The sequence below is a fragment of the Oncorhynchus mykiss genome, chromosome 2 (genome assembly GCF_013265735.2).
Source record: "Oncorhynchus mykiss isolate Arlee chromosome 2, USDA_OmykA_1.1, whole genome shotgun sequence".
NCBI classification, from domain to species: Eukaryota; Metazoa; Chordata; class Actinopteri; order Salmoniformes; family Salmonidae; genus Oncorhynchus; species Oncorhynchus mykiss.
Window position 1 is genome coordinate 10555001 of NC_048566.1, and position 17837 is coordinate 10572837.

At 46.3% G+C, this 17837-nt stretch overlaps 1 protein-coding gene across 2 annotated transcripts in view; it reads right to left on the reverse strand.

The window, feature by feature from the left end:
* The window catches only part of LOC110520767 (serine/threonine-protein kinase ULK4), a 209529-nt gene that overhangs the window by 153082 nt on the left and 38610 nt on the right, over window positions 1–17837 (reverse strand). For both annotated transcript variants that reach the window (XM_036937563.1, XM_036937571.1), the window contains exons 22-24: window positions 17242–17369; window positions 6235–6368; window positions 4104–4225 (exon numbers count right to left, since the gene is read on the reverse strand). In XM_036937563.1, the coding sequence (XP_036793458.1) occupies window positions 4104–4225; window positions 6235–6368; window positions 17242–17369 (384 nt within the window). The remainder of the gene's footprint in view (window positions 1–4103; window positions 4226–6234; window positions 6369–17241; window positions 17370–17837) is intronic.

Sequence of the window (17837 nt, forward strand, 5' to 3'; positions counted from 1 at the left end):
CGTGTGTGTGTGTGTGTGTGTGTGTGTGTGTGTGTGACTGTTCGACTGCAGCATTCTAATCCAATTAGCTGCAGCAGTGCTCAGATGAGCCGTGGTCTCTGGCACAGTTCCCTGCTCTATTCTGCCTGTGATAAAGTTGATTAAGATCTCTGTTGGTTTGGATGAGGAGAGAGACTCACAGCTCTTAAAGCGAACCCCCTGATTCATTGGCTCTAGGTGGTAGGAGTGGACACAAATGAGCAGAAGGGTTTCAGAAATGTATCAATAAGCATCAGTTGAAGCCTCTAGGCAGTGTGCTGTATGTTTTATGATGGAGAGATGCTATAGTGTCAGAGATCCTGACCTCTCCTGATCCATTAGCTTGTGAATCCATTCTACCTGACTGAGGTTCCATCTCATTAAACAAGTGATCTCATTTCACAATCACGCACATGCATGTACCGTACTTGATCTGTACACACACACACACACACACACACACACACACACACACACACACACACACACACACACACACACACACACACACACACACACACACACACACACACACACACACACAGTAGGGATGGGCGATATGACTAAAATGTAATATCATGGTCATTTTAAAAAATTGGACGGTATGAATATATTTTATGGTTTTGAATAATAGAAGTTGTAAATGTGCTTTATTTGAACAGTTTTACATTTGAGTCAATTAGCAGAAGCACTTATCCAGAGTGACTTACAGTTAGTGCATTCATCTGGAGATGAAAGTGTTGGTTCAGAAGGGGGGGCCGAAGGGAGTGCTGTTTTGTGATTTCAATGGGTCTTTCTCCATTCTAATTGTTTTATTCAGCATTTTCATCAATTTCTGCATTTCCTGGGCTCATTTGAGATCATTTCCACACTGCCACATACTGTAGGGCTGAACAATATGGGCAAACAATCTAGGCCTTATTTTTAACCAAATGTTCCAATTGTGATTTGACTTGCAAGTTAGAGCAAAAAAGGTTGGGTGAACCGTTGGAATCATGGAAATATCATGATTATTCTAATTATAGAGCTAGAATATAATAATACAGTGTTGTTTGACGTGACAATGAATGAAAGTGCCATGGAGGAGTTATTGTGACAGGGTAGGAACCAAAGTGTTGATAAGTGTTTCCGAAGGGACAATATCATCTTTAGCTACATTTAATGTTTTCTCTTAGATACTTCATGTAGCGTACATATTCTTGCTTCGCGTATTCCTCTGATTTAGACAGCATGTTGATTTAGGTCTAAACCATCACTGGTATTATCAGGAAGTACAGCTAATTACGTTTGCTCTGATTCAGTACATTTATTAGCTAGCTAGCCAGCTAAAGAGCGATTAGCATTAGAGGCCAACACAATTTAGGCCCAACTTGCTAAGAAAATACAAACTAGCTGTGACAGGGGGCGGGGCTAGGTCTGTGTGGAAAGCTGCATGGAGAGAGAGATGACTCAAGCAGCGAAGTAAACTATAAAAATGGATGTTACACACGGCGTCTCACATTTAACAAACCAAACATTCAAATACCTTTACATAAGTTCAATTATAAACCTGGTGGTTCGAGCCCTGAATGCCGATTGGCTGACAGCTATGATATATATATATATATATATATATATATATATATATTTTTTTTTTACCTTTATTTAACTAGGCAAGTCAGTTAAGAACAAATTCTTATTTTCAATGACGGCCTAGGAACAGTGGGTTAACTGCCTTGATCAGGGGCAGAATGACAGATTTGTACCTTGTCAGCTCGGGATTTTTCGGTTACTAGTCCAACGCTCTAACCACTAGGCTACCCTGTATATCAGACCGTATACCACAGGTATGACAAAACATGTACTTTTACTGCTCTAATTCCATTGGTAACCAGTTTATAATAGCAATAAAGTACCCCAGGGGTTTGTGGTATGTGGCCAATATACCACGGCTAAGGGCTGTGTCCAGGCTGTACTCCGCGATGCGTAGTGGAGAAGAACAGCCCTTAGCTGTGGTATATTGGCCATATATCACGGCTAGGGGCTGTGTCCAGGCTGTACTCCGCGATGCGTAGTGGAGAAGAACAGCCCTTAGCTGTGGTATATTGGCCATATATCACGGCTAGGGGCTGTGTCCAGGCTGTACTCCGCGATGCGTAGTGGATAAGAACAGCCCTTAGCTGTGGTATATTGGCCATATATCACGGCTAGGGGCTGTGTCCAGGCTGTACTCCGCGATGCGTAGTGGATAAGAACAGCCCTTAGCTGTGGTATATTGGCCATATATCACGGCTAGGGGCTGTGTCCAGGCTGTACTCCGCGATGCGTAGTGGATAAGAACAGCCCTTAGCTGTGGTATATTGGCCATATATCACGGCTAGGGGCTGTGTCCAGGCTGTACTCCGCGATGCGTAGTGGATAAGAACAGCCCTTAGCTGTGGTATATTGGCCATATATCACGGCTAGGGGCTGTGTCCAGGCTGTACTCCGCGATGCGTAGTGGAGAAGAACAGCCCTTAGCTGTGGTATATTGGCCATATATCACGGCTAGGGGCTGTGTCCAGGCTGTACTCCGCGATGCGTAGTGGATAAGAACAGCCCTTAGCTGTGGTATATTGGCCATATATCACGGCTAGGGGCTGTGTCCAGGCTGTACTCCGCGATGCGTAGTGGATAAGAACAGCCCTTATCTGTGGTATATTGGCCATATATCACGGCTAGGGGCTGTGTCCAGGCTGTACTCCGCGATGCGTAGTGGATAAGAACAGCCCTTAGCTGTGGTATATTGGCCATATATCACGGCTAGGGGCTGTGTCCAGGCTGTACTCCGCGATGCGTAGTGGATAAGAACAGCCCTTAGCTGTGGTATATTGGCCATATATCACGGCTAGGGGCTGTGTCCAGGCTGTACTCCGCGATGCGTAGTGGATAAGAACAGCCCTTAGCTGTGGTATATTGGCCATATATCACGGCTAGGGGCTGTGTCCAGGCTGTACTCCGCGATGCGTAGTGGATAAGAACAGCCCTTAGCTGTGGTATATTGGCCATATATCACGGCTAAGGGCTGTGTCCAGGCTGTACTCCGCGATGCGTAGTGGATAAGAACAGCCCTTAGCTGTGGTATATTGGCCATATATCACGGCTAAGGGCTGTGTCCAGGCTGTACTCCGCGATGCGTAGTGGATAAGAACAGCCCTTAGCTGTGGTATATTGGCCATATATCACGGCTAGGGGCTGTGTCCAGGCTGTACTCCGCGATGCGTAGTGGATAAGAACAGCCCTTAGCTGTGGTATATTGGCCATATATCACGGCTAGGGGCTGTGTCCAGGCTGTACTCCGCGATGCGTAGTGGATAAGAACAGCCCTTAGCTGTGGTATATTGGCCATATATCACGGCTAGGGGCTGTGTCCAGGCTGTACTCCGCGATGCGTAGTGGATAAGAACAGCCCTTAGCTGTGGTATATTGGCCATATATCACGGCTAGGGGCTGTGTCCAGGCTGTACTCCGCGATGCGTAGTGGATAAGAACAGCCCTTAGCTGTGGTATATTGGCCATATATCACGGCTAGGGGCTGTGTCCAGGCTGTACTCCGCGATGCGTAGTGGATAAGAACAGCCCTTATCTGTGGTATATTGGCCATATATCACGGCTAGGGGCTGTGTCCAGGCTGTACTCCGCGATGCGTAGTGGATAAGAACAGCCCTTAGCTGTGGTATATTGGCCATATATCACGGCTAGGGGCTGTGTCCAGGCTGTACTCCGCGATGCGTAGTGGATAAGAACAGCCCTTAGCTGTGGTATATTGGCCATATATCACGGCTAGGGGCTGTGTCCAGGCTGTACTCCGCGATGCGTAGTGGATAAGAACAGCCCTTAGCTGTGGTATATTGGCCATATATCACGGCTAGGGGCTGTGTCCAGGCTGTACTCCGCGATGCGTAGTGGATAAGAACAGCCCTTAGCTGTGGTATATTGGCCATATACCACAAACCCCTGAGGTGCATTACTGCTTAAGTAAAAACACAAACCAGTCCGTGCATCAATAACGGTATATGGTAGAATACAGTGTTTGTGACATACTGTAGTACAGTAGGAAGGGTTACCTGAGAGGTGAGGAGGTGGAGCACCACAGTCATCATGGGTACACTCTGTTTCAGCTGCTTGGCCTGAACAGTGGAGGGATGCTTCCTGCCCACTATACTGCCCAGCGCGGACAGCATGTCATCTACACAGTACAGAGAGGTGACAGACAGACAGCATGTCATCTACACAGTACAGAGAGGTGACAGACAGACAGCATGTCATCTACACAGTACAGAGAGGTGACAGACAGACAGCATGTCATCTACACAGTACAGAGAGGTGACAGACAAGACAGCATGTCATCTACACAGTACAGAGAGGTGACAGACAGACAGCATGTCATCTACACAGTACAGAGAGGTGACAGACAGACAGCATGTCATCTACACAGTACAGAGAGGTGACAGACAGACAGCATGTCATCTACACAGTACAGAGAGGTGACAGACAAGACAGCATGTCATCTACACAGTACAGAGAGGTGACAGACAGACAGCATGTCAACTACACAGTACAGAGAGGTGACAGACAGACAGCATGTCATCTACACAGTACAGAGGAGAGAGAGGTGAGAGACAGCATGTCATCTACACAGTACAGAGAGGTGACAGACAGACAGCATGTCATCTACACAGTACAGAGGACAGAGGACAGAGGGGTGACAGACAGACAGCATGTCATCTACACAGTACAGAGGACAGAGGAGAGAGAGGTGACAGACACAGCATGTCATCTACACAGTACAGGGGACAGAGAGGTGACAGACAGCATGTCATCTACACAGTACAGAGGACAGAGGGGTGACAGACAGACAGCATGTCATCTACACAGTACAGGGGACAGAGAGGTGACAGACAGACAGACAGCATGTCATCTACACAGTACAGAGGACAGAGAGGTGACAGACAGCATGTCATCTACACAGTACAGGGGACAGAGAGGTGACAGACAGCATGTCATCTACACAGTACAGAGGACAGAGGGGTGACAGACAGACAGCATGTCATCTACACAGTACAGAGGACAGAGGGGTGACAGACAGACAGCATGTCATCTACACAGTACAGAGGACAGAGGGGTGACAGACAGACAGCATGTAATCTACACAGTACAGAGGACAGAGGGGTGACAGACACAGCATGTCATCTACACAGTACAGAGGACAGAGGGGTGACAGACAGACAGCATGTCATCTACACAGTACAGAGGACAGAGAGAGGGTTCTCTCTCCACACCCCTCACTTGCCCTCCCCTTTCATCACCTCTCCCCCTTCAGTCTCCTCTCCTCTCCCCACCCCACCCCTTCCCCTCTCCTCTCTCCTCATCTCCTCCTCTCTCTGTGATCTCCCAATCTGTCCCCATACCCTCTCCTCCTCTCCTCTCCTCTCCTTCCAGTGATCTTAGAGGAGAATGAGCCCGGACCGGTTTGAACCGGTTGGGTCTGGCTTCCGGCCCTGATGGGAGACGTGCCATGTTAGCAGCACTGATTTACAAATTAAACGTCAGGAAAAGGTCAATACCTGGCTGGGTGATTTAAAATTCAATCAGAAAGGTAATTAAAAAGAGGGAGAATCAAATTGGCTTGCTCCATCCAGCCATTGATGCAAGTTCCCCTCAACCCCACTTCACTTCACCTCCTCTCCTCTCCCCTCCCCTCCCCTCCCCTCCCCTCCCCTCCTCTCCCCTCCCCTCCCCTCCCCTCCTCTCCTCTCCCCTCCCCTCCTCTCCTCTCCCCTCCCCTCCCCTCCCCTCCTCTCCTCTCCTCTCCCCTCCCCTCCCCTCCCCTCCCCTCCCCTCCTCTCCTCTCCTCTCCCCTCCCCTCCTCTCCTCTCCTCTCCCCTCTTCTCCTCTCCTCTCCCCTCCCCTCCCCTCCCCTCCCCTCCTCTCCTCTCCTCTCCTCTCCTCTCCTCTCCCCTCCCCTCCTCTCCTCTCCTCTCCCCTCTTCTCCTCTCCTCTCCCCTCCCCTCCCCTCCCCTCCTCCCCTCTCCCCTCTTCTCCTCTCCTCTCCTCTCCCCTCTTCTCCTCTCCTCTCCCCTCCCCTCCCCTCCCCTCCTCCCCTCTCCCCTCCCCTCCCCTCCTCCCCTCTCCTCTCCCCCCCCCACCCCCCCTCCTCTTAGTGCTGTGGTTTTTGTGTTATTGTGATTGATTTACCCAGAATGGCTGGCAGCTGCAGCACGACGTGACGGATGAGCAGATGGAGGCATTTTGACAGGTATTCATTGGTGCTTTGTAGCTCCTTCCCTGGCGTGGCCTGCCTGATGTCTCTTTCAATGTACATCACCAGTCTGCAAAACATTATCATTCACCTATAGCCTCCAAACTACCCCTGGAGCCGGACGGAGCCGGACTGAGCCGGGATCAATACAAGCCATTGAAAACAGAATTAGTAAGACGTATTATAGCAAATAAATGATATTCATTACAACAATTAGGGTTAAAAATAAAGGCTAATAGATTCAGAGATCAATGAGGAGCATCAAAACAGCCCTCAAGCTGCAACAAGACTCTTGAACTCGAACACACAGTCTGCATTTTGAAACAAGAACAACCCTCACAGGCAAGTGGATAATAACCTGCCTAACAGAGTAGGATACAGTACACCACTGTACAGAGACAGATGTAGTGTCTACAGGTCAGTACACCACTGTACAGAGACAGATGTGATGACTACAGGTCAGTACACCACTGTACAGAGACATATGTAGTGTCTACAAGTCAGTACACCACTGTACAGAGACAGATGTGGTGTCTACAGGTCAGTACACCACTGTACAGAGACAGATGTGATGACTACAGGTCAGTACACCACTGTACAGAGACAGATGTGATGTCTACAGGTCAGTACACCACTGTACAGAGAGACAGATGTGATGTCTACAGGTCAGTACACCACTGTACAGAGACAGATGTGATGTCTAGAGGTCAGTACACCACTGTACAGAGACAGATGTGATGTCTACAGGTCAGTACACCACTGTATAGAGACAGATGTGGTGTCTACAGGTCAGTACACCACTGTATAGAGACAGATGTGGTGTCTACAGGTCAGTACACTGCTGGACAGAGACAGATGTGATGTCTACAGGTCAGTACACCACTGTACAGAGACAGATGTGGTGTCTACAGGTCAGTACACCACTGTACAGAGAGACAGATGTGATGTCTACAGGTCAGTACACCACTGTACAGAGACAGATGTGATGTCTACAGGTCAGTACACCACTGGACAGAGACAGATGTGATGTCTACAGGTCAGTACACCACTGGACAGAGACAGATGTGATGTCAACAGGTCAGTACACCACTGTACAGAGACAGATGTGATGACTACAGGTCAGTACACCACTGTACAGAGACATATGTGATGTCTACAGGTCAGTACACCACTGTACAGAGACAGATGTGATGTCTACAGGTCAGTACACCACTGTACAGAGACATATGTGATGTCTACAGGTCAGTACACCACTGTACAGAGACAGATGTGATGTCTACAGGTCAGTACACTGCTGTACAGAGACAGATGTGATGACTACAGGTCAGTACACCACTGTACAGAGACATATGTGATGTCTACAGGTCAGTACACCACTGTACAGAGACAGATGTGATGTCTACAGGTCAGTACACTGCTGTACAGAGACATATGTGATGTCTACAGGTCAGTACACCACTGTACAGAGACATATGTGATGTATACAGGTCAGTACACCACTGTACAGAGACAGATGTGATGTCTACAGGTCAGTACACCACTGTACAGAGACAGATGTGATGTCTACAGGTCAGTACACCACTGGACAGAGACAGATGTGGTGTCTACAGGTCAGTACACCACTGTACAGAGACAGATGTGATGTCTACAGGTCAGTACACCACTGTACAGAGACATATGTGGTGTCTACAGGTCAGTACACCACTGGACAGAGACAGATGTGGTGTCTACAGGTCAGTACACCACTGTACAGAGACAGATGTGATGTCTACAGGTCAGTACACCACTGTACAGAGACAGATGTGATGTCTACAGGTCAGTACACCACTGTACAGAGACAGATGTGATGACTACAGGTCAGTACACCACTGTACAGAGACAGATGTGGTGTCTACAGGTCAGTACACCACTGGACAGAGACAGATGTGGTGTCTACAGGTCAGTACACCACTGGACAGAGACAGATGTGATGACTACAGGTCAGTACACCACTGTACAGAGACAGATGTGATGTCTACAGGTCAGTACACCACTGTACAGAGACAGATGTGGTGTCTACAGGTCAGTACACCACTGTACAGAGACAGATGTGGTGTCTACAGGTCAGTACACCACTGGACAGAGACAGATGTGATGACTACAGGTCAGTACACCACTGGACAGAGACAGATGTGATGACTACAGGTCAGTACACCACTGGACAGAGACAGATGTGATGACTACAGGTCAGTACACCACTGTACAGAGACAGATGTGGTGTCTACAGGTCAGTACACCACTGTACAGAGACAGATGTGGTGTCTACAGGTCAGTACACCACTGGACAGAGACAGATGTGATGACTACAGGTCAGTACACCACTGGACAGAGACAGATGTGATGACTACAGGTCAGTACACCACTGGACAGAGACAGATGTGATGACTACAGGTCAGTACACCACTGTACAGAGACAGATGTGATGTCTACAGGTCAGTACACCACTGTACAGAGACAGATGTGGTGTCTACAGGTCAGTACACCACTGTACAGAGACAGATGTGATGTCTACAGGTCAGTACACCACTGGACAGAGACATATGTAGTGTCTACAGGTCAGTACACCACTGTACAGAGACAGATGTGATGTCTACAGGTCAGTACACCACTGGACAGAGACAGATGTGGTGTCTACAGGTCAGTACACCACTGGACAGAGATGGTATGTAATGTCAGTTAGCAGATACAGCTGCAAAATAGAGAGAGAGAGAGAGAGAGAGACACACAGAGACACACACAGAAACACACACACAGAGACAGACAGACAGACAGACACAGAAACACACACACACAGAGAGACAGAGACAGACACGTACAGCCCCTGGGCGCTTGCTTATTAACATGCAGTGTTAATTAGGCCTAACTTGTTTTCCACCAACAGAACACACGTCTGCATAACATACTCCATCCACAGACGTTTACCCAGCAGCCATCTACTCCCCTCCCCAAAAACACCTGGCTTCCAAATTAGGCAGCGATGAAAAACACTGAGAAAATTGAGAAACACACTTGAGTGGGGAAATAAGCCCTGGTAGAAGTAACTGACATGACATGACTGGCATACAGCTGTTTTAAAAGCAACATGACTGGCATACAGCTGTTTTAAAAGCAACATGACTGGCATACAGCTGTTTTAAAAGCAACATGACTGGCATACAGCTGTTTTAAAAGCAACATGAAACAGGGGGTCTTCAAACAGCAGAAAATATGATATTAATCACAACCAAATGAACAGATGAGAAAAACAGTGTGCCACATTTCAGTACAGCCAAGCCCAGGCAGCGATGGGCCTACACCTCTCTGTAGTGATACAGTACATTCCTGGTCCTTGGAAAGAAAAGACCTCCCCAGTGTGACAGGAAGACAGCTGTACTATTAACCCATACACTTCTGACCTATAAAGACCTTCCACACAAACACATTCCATTTCTACCAATAAATCCACTTCATTCCACCGACTGATCTATTCACTGGAAGGAGGTACAGAGGAGCCTGCTGTGCCAGGTAGCTGGTAGTAGTCAGGTAACTGGTAGTAGTCAGGTAGCTGGTAATAGTCAGGTAGCTGGTAGTAGAAAGGTAGCTGGTAGGAGTCAGGTAGCTGGTAATAGTCAGGTAGCTGGTAATAGTCAGGTAACTGGTAGTAGTCAGGTAGCTGGTAGTAGTCAGGTAGCTGGTGGTAGTCAGGTAGCTGGTAGTAGTCAGGTAGCAGTCAGGTAACTGGTAGTAGTCAGGTAGCTGGTAGGAGTCAGGTAGCTGGTGGTAGTCAGGTAACTGGTAGTAGTCAGGTAGCTGGTAGTAGTCAGGTAGCTGGTGGTAGTCAAGTAACTGGTAGTAGTCAGGTAGCTGGTAGTAGTCAGGTAGCTGGTAGGAGTCAGGTAGCTGGTAATAGTCAGGTAGCTGGTAGGAGTCAGGTAGCTGGTAGTAGTCAGGTAGCTGGTAGTAGTCAGGTAACTGGTAGTAGAAAGGTAGCTGGTAGTAGTCAGGTAGCTGGTAGGAGTCAGGTAACTGGTAGTAGTCAGGTAGCTGGTAGTAGTCAGGTAGCAGTCAGGTAACTGGTAGTAGTCAAGTAGCTGGTAGTAGTCAGGTCACTGGTAGTAGTCAGGTAGCTGGCACGCAGCAGTCAACAACTTCAATTCATCTATTTATCTGAGCATGTAGGGATCAACCAGGTTTTTACTAGCCCTATATAACTAGCTGGGTCCTAGTAGAGAGAGAGAGAATAGAGAGAGAATAGAGAGAGAATAGAGAGAGAAAATAGAGAGTATAGAGAGAGTATAGAGAATAGAGAGAATAGAGAGAGTATAGAGAATAGAGAGAAGAGAGAGGGTATAGAGAAGAGAGAGAATAGAGAGAGTATAGAGAATAGAGAGACTAGAGCGAGAGAATAGGAGAGAGAATAGAGAGACTAGAGAGAGAGAATAGAATAGAGAGAGAATATAGAGAGTATAGAAAAGAGAGAGAATAGAATAGAGAGAGAAGAGAGTATAGAGAATAGAGAGAGAAGAGAGAGAGTATAGATAATAGAGAGAATAGAGAGAGTATAGAGAATAGAGAGAGAATAGAGAGAGTATTGAGAATAGAGAGAGAATAGAGAGACTAGAGAGGGAGAATATAATAGAGACTAGAGAGAGAGAATAGAATAGAGAGAGAATAGAGAGAGTATAGAGAATAGAGAGAGAATAGAGAGAGAATAGAGAGAGAATAGAGAGTATAGAGAATAGAGAGATAATAGAGAGACTAGAGAGGGAGAATAGAATAGAGAGAGAATAAAGAGAGTATAGAGAATAGAGAGAGAATAGAATAGAGAGAGAAGAGAGTATAGAGAAGAGAGTATAGAGAAGAGAGAGAAGAGAGAGAGTATAGAGAATAGAGAGAGTATAGAGGAGAGAAGAGAGAGAGTATAGAGAATAGAGAGAGAATAGAGAGAATAGAGAGACTAGAGCGAGAGAATAGAAGAGAGAGAGGAGAGAGTATAGAGAATAGAGAGAATAGAGAGAGAGAAGAGAGAATAGAGATAATAGAGAAGAGAATAGAGAGAATAGAGAGAGAGAAGAGAGAATAAAGAGAGTATAGAGAGAATAGAGAAGAGAATAGAGAGAGAGAATAGAGAGAGAGAAGAGAGAATAGAGAGAGTATAGAGAGAATAGAGAAGAGAATAGAGAGTAGAGTAGAGAGAGAACTGTGACTTTCACTATGAATGACATTTAGTCATGGGCAGGACGTTAGGTGCTGACAGAGTAGAGAGAGAACTGTGACTTTCACTATAAATGACATTTAGTCATGGGCAGGACGTCAGGTGCTGACAGAGTATAGAGAGAATAGAGAGAGTATAGAGAGAATAGAGAAGAGAATAGAGAGTAGAGTAGAGAGAGAACTGTGACTTTCACTATGAATGACATTTAGTCATGGGCAGGACGTCAGGTGCTGACAGAGTATAGAGAGAATAGAGAGTAGAGTAGAGAGAGAACTGTGACTTTCACTATGAATTACATTTAGTCATGGGCAGGACGTTAGGTGCTGACAGAGTATAGAGAGAATAGAGAGTAGAGTAGAGAGAGAACTGTGACTTTCACTATAAATGACATTTAGTCATGGGCAGGACGTTAGGTGCTGACAGAGTATAGAGAGAATAGAGAGTAGAGTAGAGAGAGAACTGTGACTTTCACTATGAATGACATTTAGTCATGGGCAGGACGTTAGGTGCTGACAGAGTATAGAGAGAACTGTGACTTTCACTATGAATGACATTTAGTCATGGGCAGGACGTTAGGTGCTGACAGAGTATAGAGAGAATAGAGAGAGTATAGAGAGAATAGAGAAGAGAATAGAGAGTAGAGTAGAGAGAGAACTGTGACTTTCACTATGAATGACATTTAGTCATGGGCAGGACGTTAGGTGCTGACAGAGTATAGAGAGAACTGTGACTTTCACTATGAATGACATTTAGTCATGGGCAGGACGTTAGGTGCTGACAGAGTATAGAGAGAACTGTGACTTTCACTATGAATGACATTTAGTCATGGGCAGGACGTTAGGTGCTGACAGAGTAGAGAGAGAACTGTGACTTTCACTATGAATGACATTTAGTCATGGGCAGGACGTTAGGTGCTGACAGCCGACACGCATCTCTCTATAATTGGAATCCCAGGAGGAACAGGGGCGAAAGCGGAGCTGGTACCAGAGTGACAGGGATTGATAGGCGTGGCAGCCTGACATTTGGGCTTCCCACTTCCTGTTATAGTCCTGGGAGGCCAGTGGGAATATCATTTCAGCAGTGTTCGTTCATTTGTTCTGCTGCTGATGAGAAAACCTGCCCACTCAGCTAAACACAATCAGGCCCCAGTGTTCATTTGACTGCAAATGAAATCTCTCTCCCTCCCCTTAATTGGGGAGGATGGGCACATGGTAATCAAACACATGCCTTTCCATTTGCTTCATTCCAGCCATTATTATGAGCCGTCCTCCCCTCAGCAGCCGCCACTGGTACACACCACAGGTCAGGTTGTCCAACCTATGTTTTTGATTTACGATGCATATCACAAGCTACATCATTAAATACATAATTCAAATGAAACAGTAGTGGATATTTACATGTCCTCCATTGGTTAAATACAGTACATGATCAAATAAAGACCTCAATACCAACAGACCTTGTACCAGTTGTACTAAACTTCCAATCACTTTCTCCACATTTCCAGTCAAGCTATAAAAAGACATGTAGACAACTTTTCTTCAGAGCATATTTCACCCTGCAACGCTGTCACCGTACGGCGCCTGGCTTGGCCTACAAGTGTCTCTCCATGTCTTCTCCGACCATTGAAAACACTTCACACAAAGCAACAAACTTGACATTTCCACAACAGGGACGCGGGCGCTGGGCTGATTTATCAGAAGGCATGACGATGAGGAGTGTGTGGTGGGCCGTGCGCTCTGCGCGCCACAGTGGAGCTAATTAGAGAAGTGTTTGGGTGAGTGCCGCCATGCCGCAGACGGTTCTCACATTAGGAGATAGAGTGGGGGGTTAGTGCTGACAGGGACCGCCCTGGGAACACTTGTTAGAGTCTGGGAAGAAATAGAAGACAACAGCATCACATGGCTGGCAAGGAGAGGGAGAGAGAGAGAGACAAGAGGGAAAGAGGGAGTGGGAGAGAGAGAGAGAGAGGGAGAGATGAGAGGGAGAGAGAGAGAGAGAGAGAGAGAGGGAGGGATGAGAGGGATGAGAGGGAGAGAGAGAGAGAGAGAGTGGGAAAGAGGGAGGGAGAGAGAGAGACACGAGAGGGAAAGAGGGGGGAGAGAGGGATGGGAGAGAGAGAGCGAGAGAGAGAGAGAGTGGGAAAGAGGGAGTGGGAGAGAGAGAGAGAGAGAGTGAGAGAGAGGGAAAGAGGGAGGGAGAGAGAGAGACACGAGAGGGAAAGAGGGGGGAGAGAGGGATGGGAGAGAGAGAGCGAGAGAGAGAGAGAGAGTGAGAGAGACAGAGGGAAAGAGGGAGGGAGAGAGGGATGGGAGAGAGAGAGACGAGAGGGAAAGAGGGAGGGAGAGAGGGATGGGAGAGAGAGAGAGATAGATAGAGAGAGAGATATGAGAGAGAGAGAGAGAGAGAGAGAGAAAGAGAGAGAGAGAGAGAGAGAGAGAGAGAGAGAGAGAGAGAAAGAGAGAGAGAGAGAGATGTGTACGTCCACAGACAGGGCAGGCTAGCAGAGTCTAGACTGTTTAAACTGCAACTAGGCCAATTCATTTCCATTTCTAAATATGATGTAGAGTTCACATGCTATCAAGATACACTTGTTTTTTTTTTTTTAAGTTAGTCCTGAAACTTTCACAACTACATTTGTTATGAAACTTTGCATTTAAATATGTCATTTGATTTCTTCACAATTTAGTATTTAGCAAGGCGCTACTGAATACTCAGAAATAATCAATAACTCTGCACCAATTATGTAAAGTAAGAACAAGTGACTGACTGTCCAACATACAACCTGGTATAACCTACTATCAGCTAGATCCAAATGGACCCAGAGCTGTCCTACTTCCTCTTCATAATTATAGCAGCTTGCGAATGACAGACAACATTCAACCCTTATCAAAGAACCATCTCTTCTTCCCTCGTGAGTTTGATTCAGGATTCCACCCCTTTTCCCCAATCAAAGGACTTCTATCTCAAATCCTGAGGCCTAAAAAAAGTTATCCCGACATAAATTGGTTTAGAATGATCGTTTGCTTGAGCAACCAGTGAAATGTATTAGAGGAAACCATTTCTCCGGGTGCTGAATCATTTGATAGACCTCATTTAACTGTTTTTACACAACGTTGCTCTTTGATATTGGTTCTAGGCTGAGAACTTACGGCATCTATTAAATTTCAGTCTTCCTCTACAAAGACAAAATAGTTGTATTGTACACATTTCATTATGTGTGTGTGTGTGGTGTGTGTGTGTGTGTGTGTGTGTGTGTGTGTGTGTGTGTGTATCAAATCAAATGTTATTTGTCCCACGCGCCGAATAAAACAGGTGAAATGCTTACTTACAATCAACTAACCAACAACGCAGTTTTAAGAAGAAAATAAAAATACATTCAAATAGAAATAAAAACACAAGAAAAATAAATACATCTAAATATATTTTAAATGCAATAATTCAATTATATAATAAATTAAATTACAAATATATACTTTTTTAAAGTAACAATTAATTAAAGAGCAGCAGTAAAATAACAATAGCAAAGACTATATACAGGGGGTACCAGTACTGAGTCAATGTGTGGGGGCACCGGATAGTCGAGGTAATTGAGGTAATAACTCTACCTACATGTACATATTAAGGTGACTATGCATTGATAATAAACAGAGAGTAGCAGCAGCGTAAAAGTGTGTGTTTGTGTGGGGGGGGCTGGAGTCTTATGGCTTGGGGGTAGAAGCTGTTTAGAAGCCTCTTGGACCTAGACTTGGCACTCCGGTACCGCTTGCCGTGTGGTAGCAGAGAGAACAGTCTATGACTAGGATGGCTGGAGTCTTTGACAATTTTTAGGGCCTTCCTCTGACACCACCTGGTATAGAGGTCCTGGATGGCAGGAAGCTTGGCCCCAGTGATGTACGGGGCCGTACGCACTACCCTCTGTTGTGCCATGCGGTCGGAGGCCGAGCAGGTGCCATACAGTCAGTGATGCAACCAGGATGCTCTCGATGGTGCAGCTGTAGAACCTGTTGAGGATCTGAGGACCCATGACAAATCTTTTCATTCTCCTGAGGGGGAATAGGTTTTGTTGTGCCCTCTTAACGTCTGTCTTCGTGTGCTTGGACCATGTTAGTTTGTTGGTGATGTGGACACCAAGGAACTTGAAGCTCTCAAACTGCTCCACTACAGCCCCGTCGATGAGAATGGGGACGTGCTCGGTCCTCTTTTTCCTGTAGTCCATAATCATTTCCTTTGTCTTGATCATGTTGAGGGAGAAGTTGTTGTCCTGGAACCACACGGCCAGGACTCAGACCTCCTTCCTATAAACTGTCTCATCGTTGTTAGTGATCAGGCCTACCACTGTTGTGTCATCTGCAAACTTAATGGTTTGCCGACCCACACCCATTTGCATACCGCCCCAAAAGATCCACAGATGATGCAATCTCTGTTGCACTCCATACTGCCTTTTCACACCTGGACAAAAGGAACACCTATGTACGTACGAGAGGAAGATGTCATCCATGCACTTATTGATGAAGCCAGTGACTGATGTGGTGTACTCCTCAATGCCATCGGAAGAATCCCAGAACATATTCCAGTCTGTGCTAGCAAAACAGTCCTGTAGCTTGCATCCGCTTCATCTGACCACTTTCTTATTGACCGAGTCACTGGTGCTTCCTGCTTTAATTTTTATTTGTAAGCAGGAATCAGGAGGATAGAATTATGGTCAGATTTGCCAAATGGAGTGGAGGGAGAGCTTTGTGTGCGTCTCTGTGTGTGGAGTAAAGGTGGTCCAGGGGTTTTTCCTCCCTCTGGTTGCACATTTAACATGCTGGTAGAAATGAGGTTTTCCTGCATTAAAGTCCCCGGCCACTAGGAGCGCCACCTCTGGGTGAGCGTTTTCCTGTTTACTTATGGCCGTATACAGCGCATTGAGTGTGGTCTTAGTGCCAGCATCGATTTGTGGTGGTATGTAGACAGCTATGAAAAATACAGATGAAAACTCTCTTTGTAAATAGTGTGGTCTACAGCTTATCATGAGATACTCTACCTCAGGCGAGCAAAACCTTGAGACTTCCTTAGATTTGGCGCACCAACTGTTGTTTATAAATATACATAGCCCGCTACCCCTTGTCTTACCAGAAGCTGCTGTTCTATCCTGCAGAAAAAGCTTAAAACCCGCCAGCTGTATGTTATTCATGTTGTCGTTCAGCATCGACTCGTGAAACATAAGATATTACAGTTTTTAATGTCGCGTTGGTAGGATATACATGATTGTAGTTTGTCTATTTTATTATCGCTTGATTGTACGTTGGCTAATAGGACCAATGGTAAAGGTAGATTACCCTCTCGGCGTGGGATCCTAAAAAGGCATCCGGATCTTCGTCCACGATACCGCAGTCTCTTACTCCTGCGAATGACGGGGATGAGGGCCTTGTCGGGCGTCTGAAGTAAATCGTTCCCGTCCGACTCGTTGAACAAAAGGTATTCCTCCAGCACGGGGTGAGTAATCACTGTCATGATATCTACAAGCTCTTTTCGGTCAGAAGACACGGTGGCAGAAACATTATGTACAAAATACATACAAATAACGTGAAAAAACATACACAATAGGACAATTGGTTACGGGATCATAAAACAGCAGCCATCACCTTCGTGTAGGTGTGTGTGCTAGCGCGCGCGTGTGTGTGAGAGAGAGAGAGAGAGAGTGAATGTGTAGTAGACCTGTCCATACCTAGAGTTGCAGCAGAGTAGCAGCATGTCCCTGTTGCTGCAGAGGACCTGAAGGAGAACCAGGAAGGCCTTGGCTCTGATGACAGAGGACGGGCTCTCCAGTGAACGCATTATCTTCACCACAAAGTCCTGTAATGACAGACAGCCACTCCATTAAAGGGAGAGTTCACTGTTTTGGCGTTATGATACAATCCATTTGATTATCATTGCTACCTACAATAACAAAAAATGCTAGCCAGGAGATTCTGGAATTTCCATAAAAAACATTTTAAAATTATTTGGACGAAACAACACATAAGGGTAAGTCAGAACTATCCCTTTAAGATATGCTCAACTGTAATGGAGTCAAGTGGGGTTAGATAAGCCTTAGCTGACCAGTAGAGCCAACTATAGTGTTGACCTGACACTGAGTCTTAGCTGACCAGTAGAGTCAGCTATAGTGTTGACCTGATACTGAGCTACACTGAGTCTTAGCTGACCAGTAGAGCCAGCTATAGTGTTTACCTGACACTGAGCTACACTGAGTCTTAGCTGACCAGTAGAGCCAGCTATAGTGCTGACCTGACACTGAGTCTTAGCTGACCAGTAGAGCCAGCT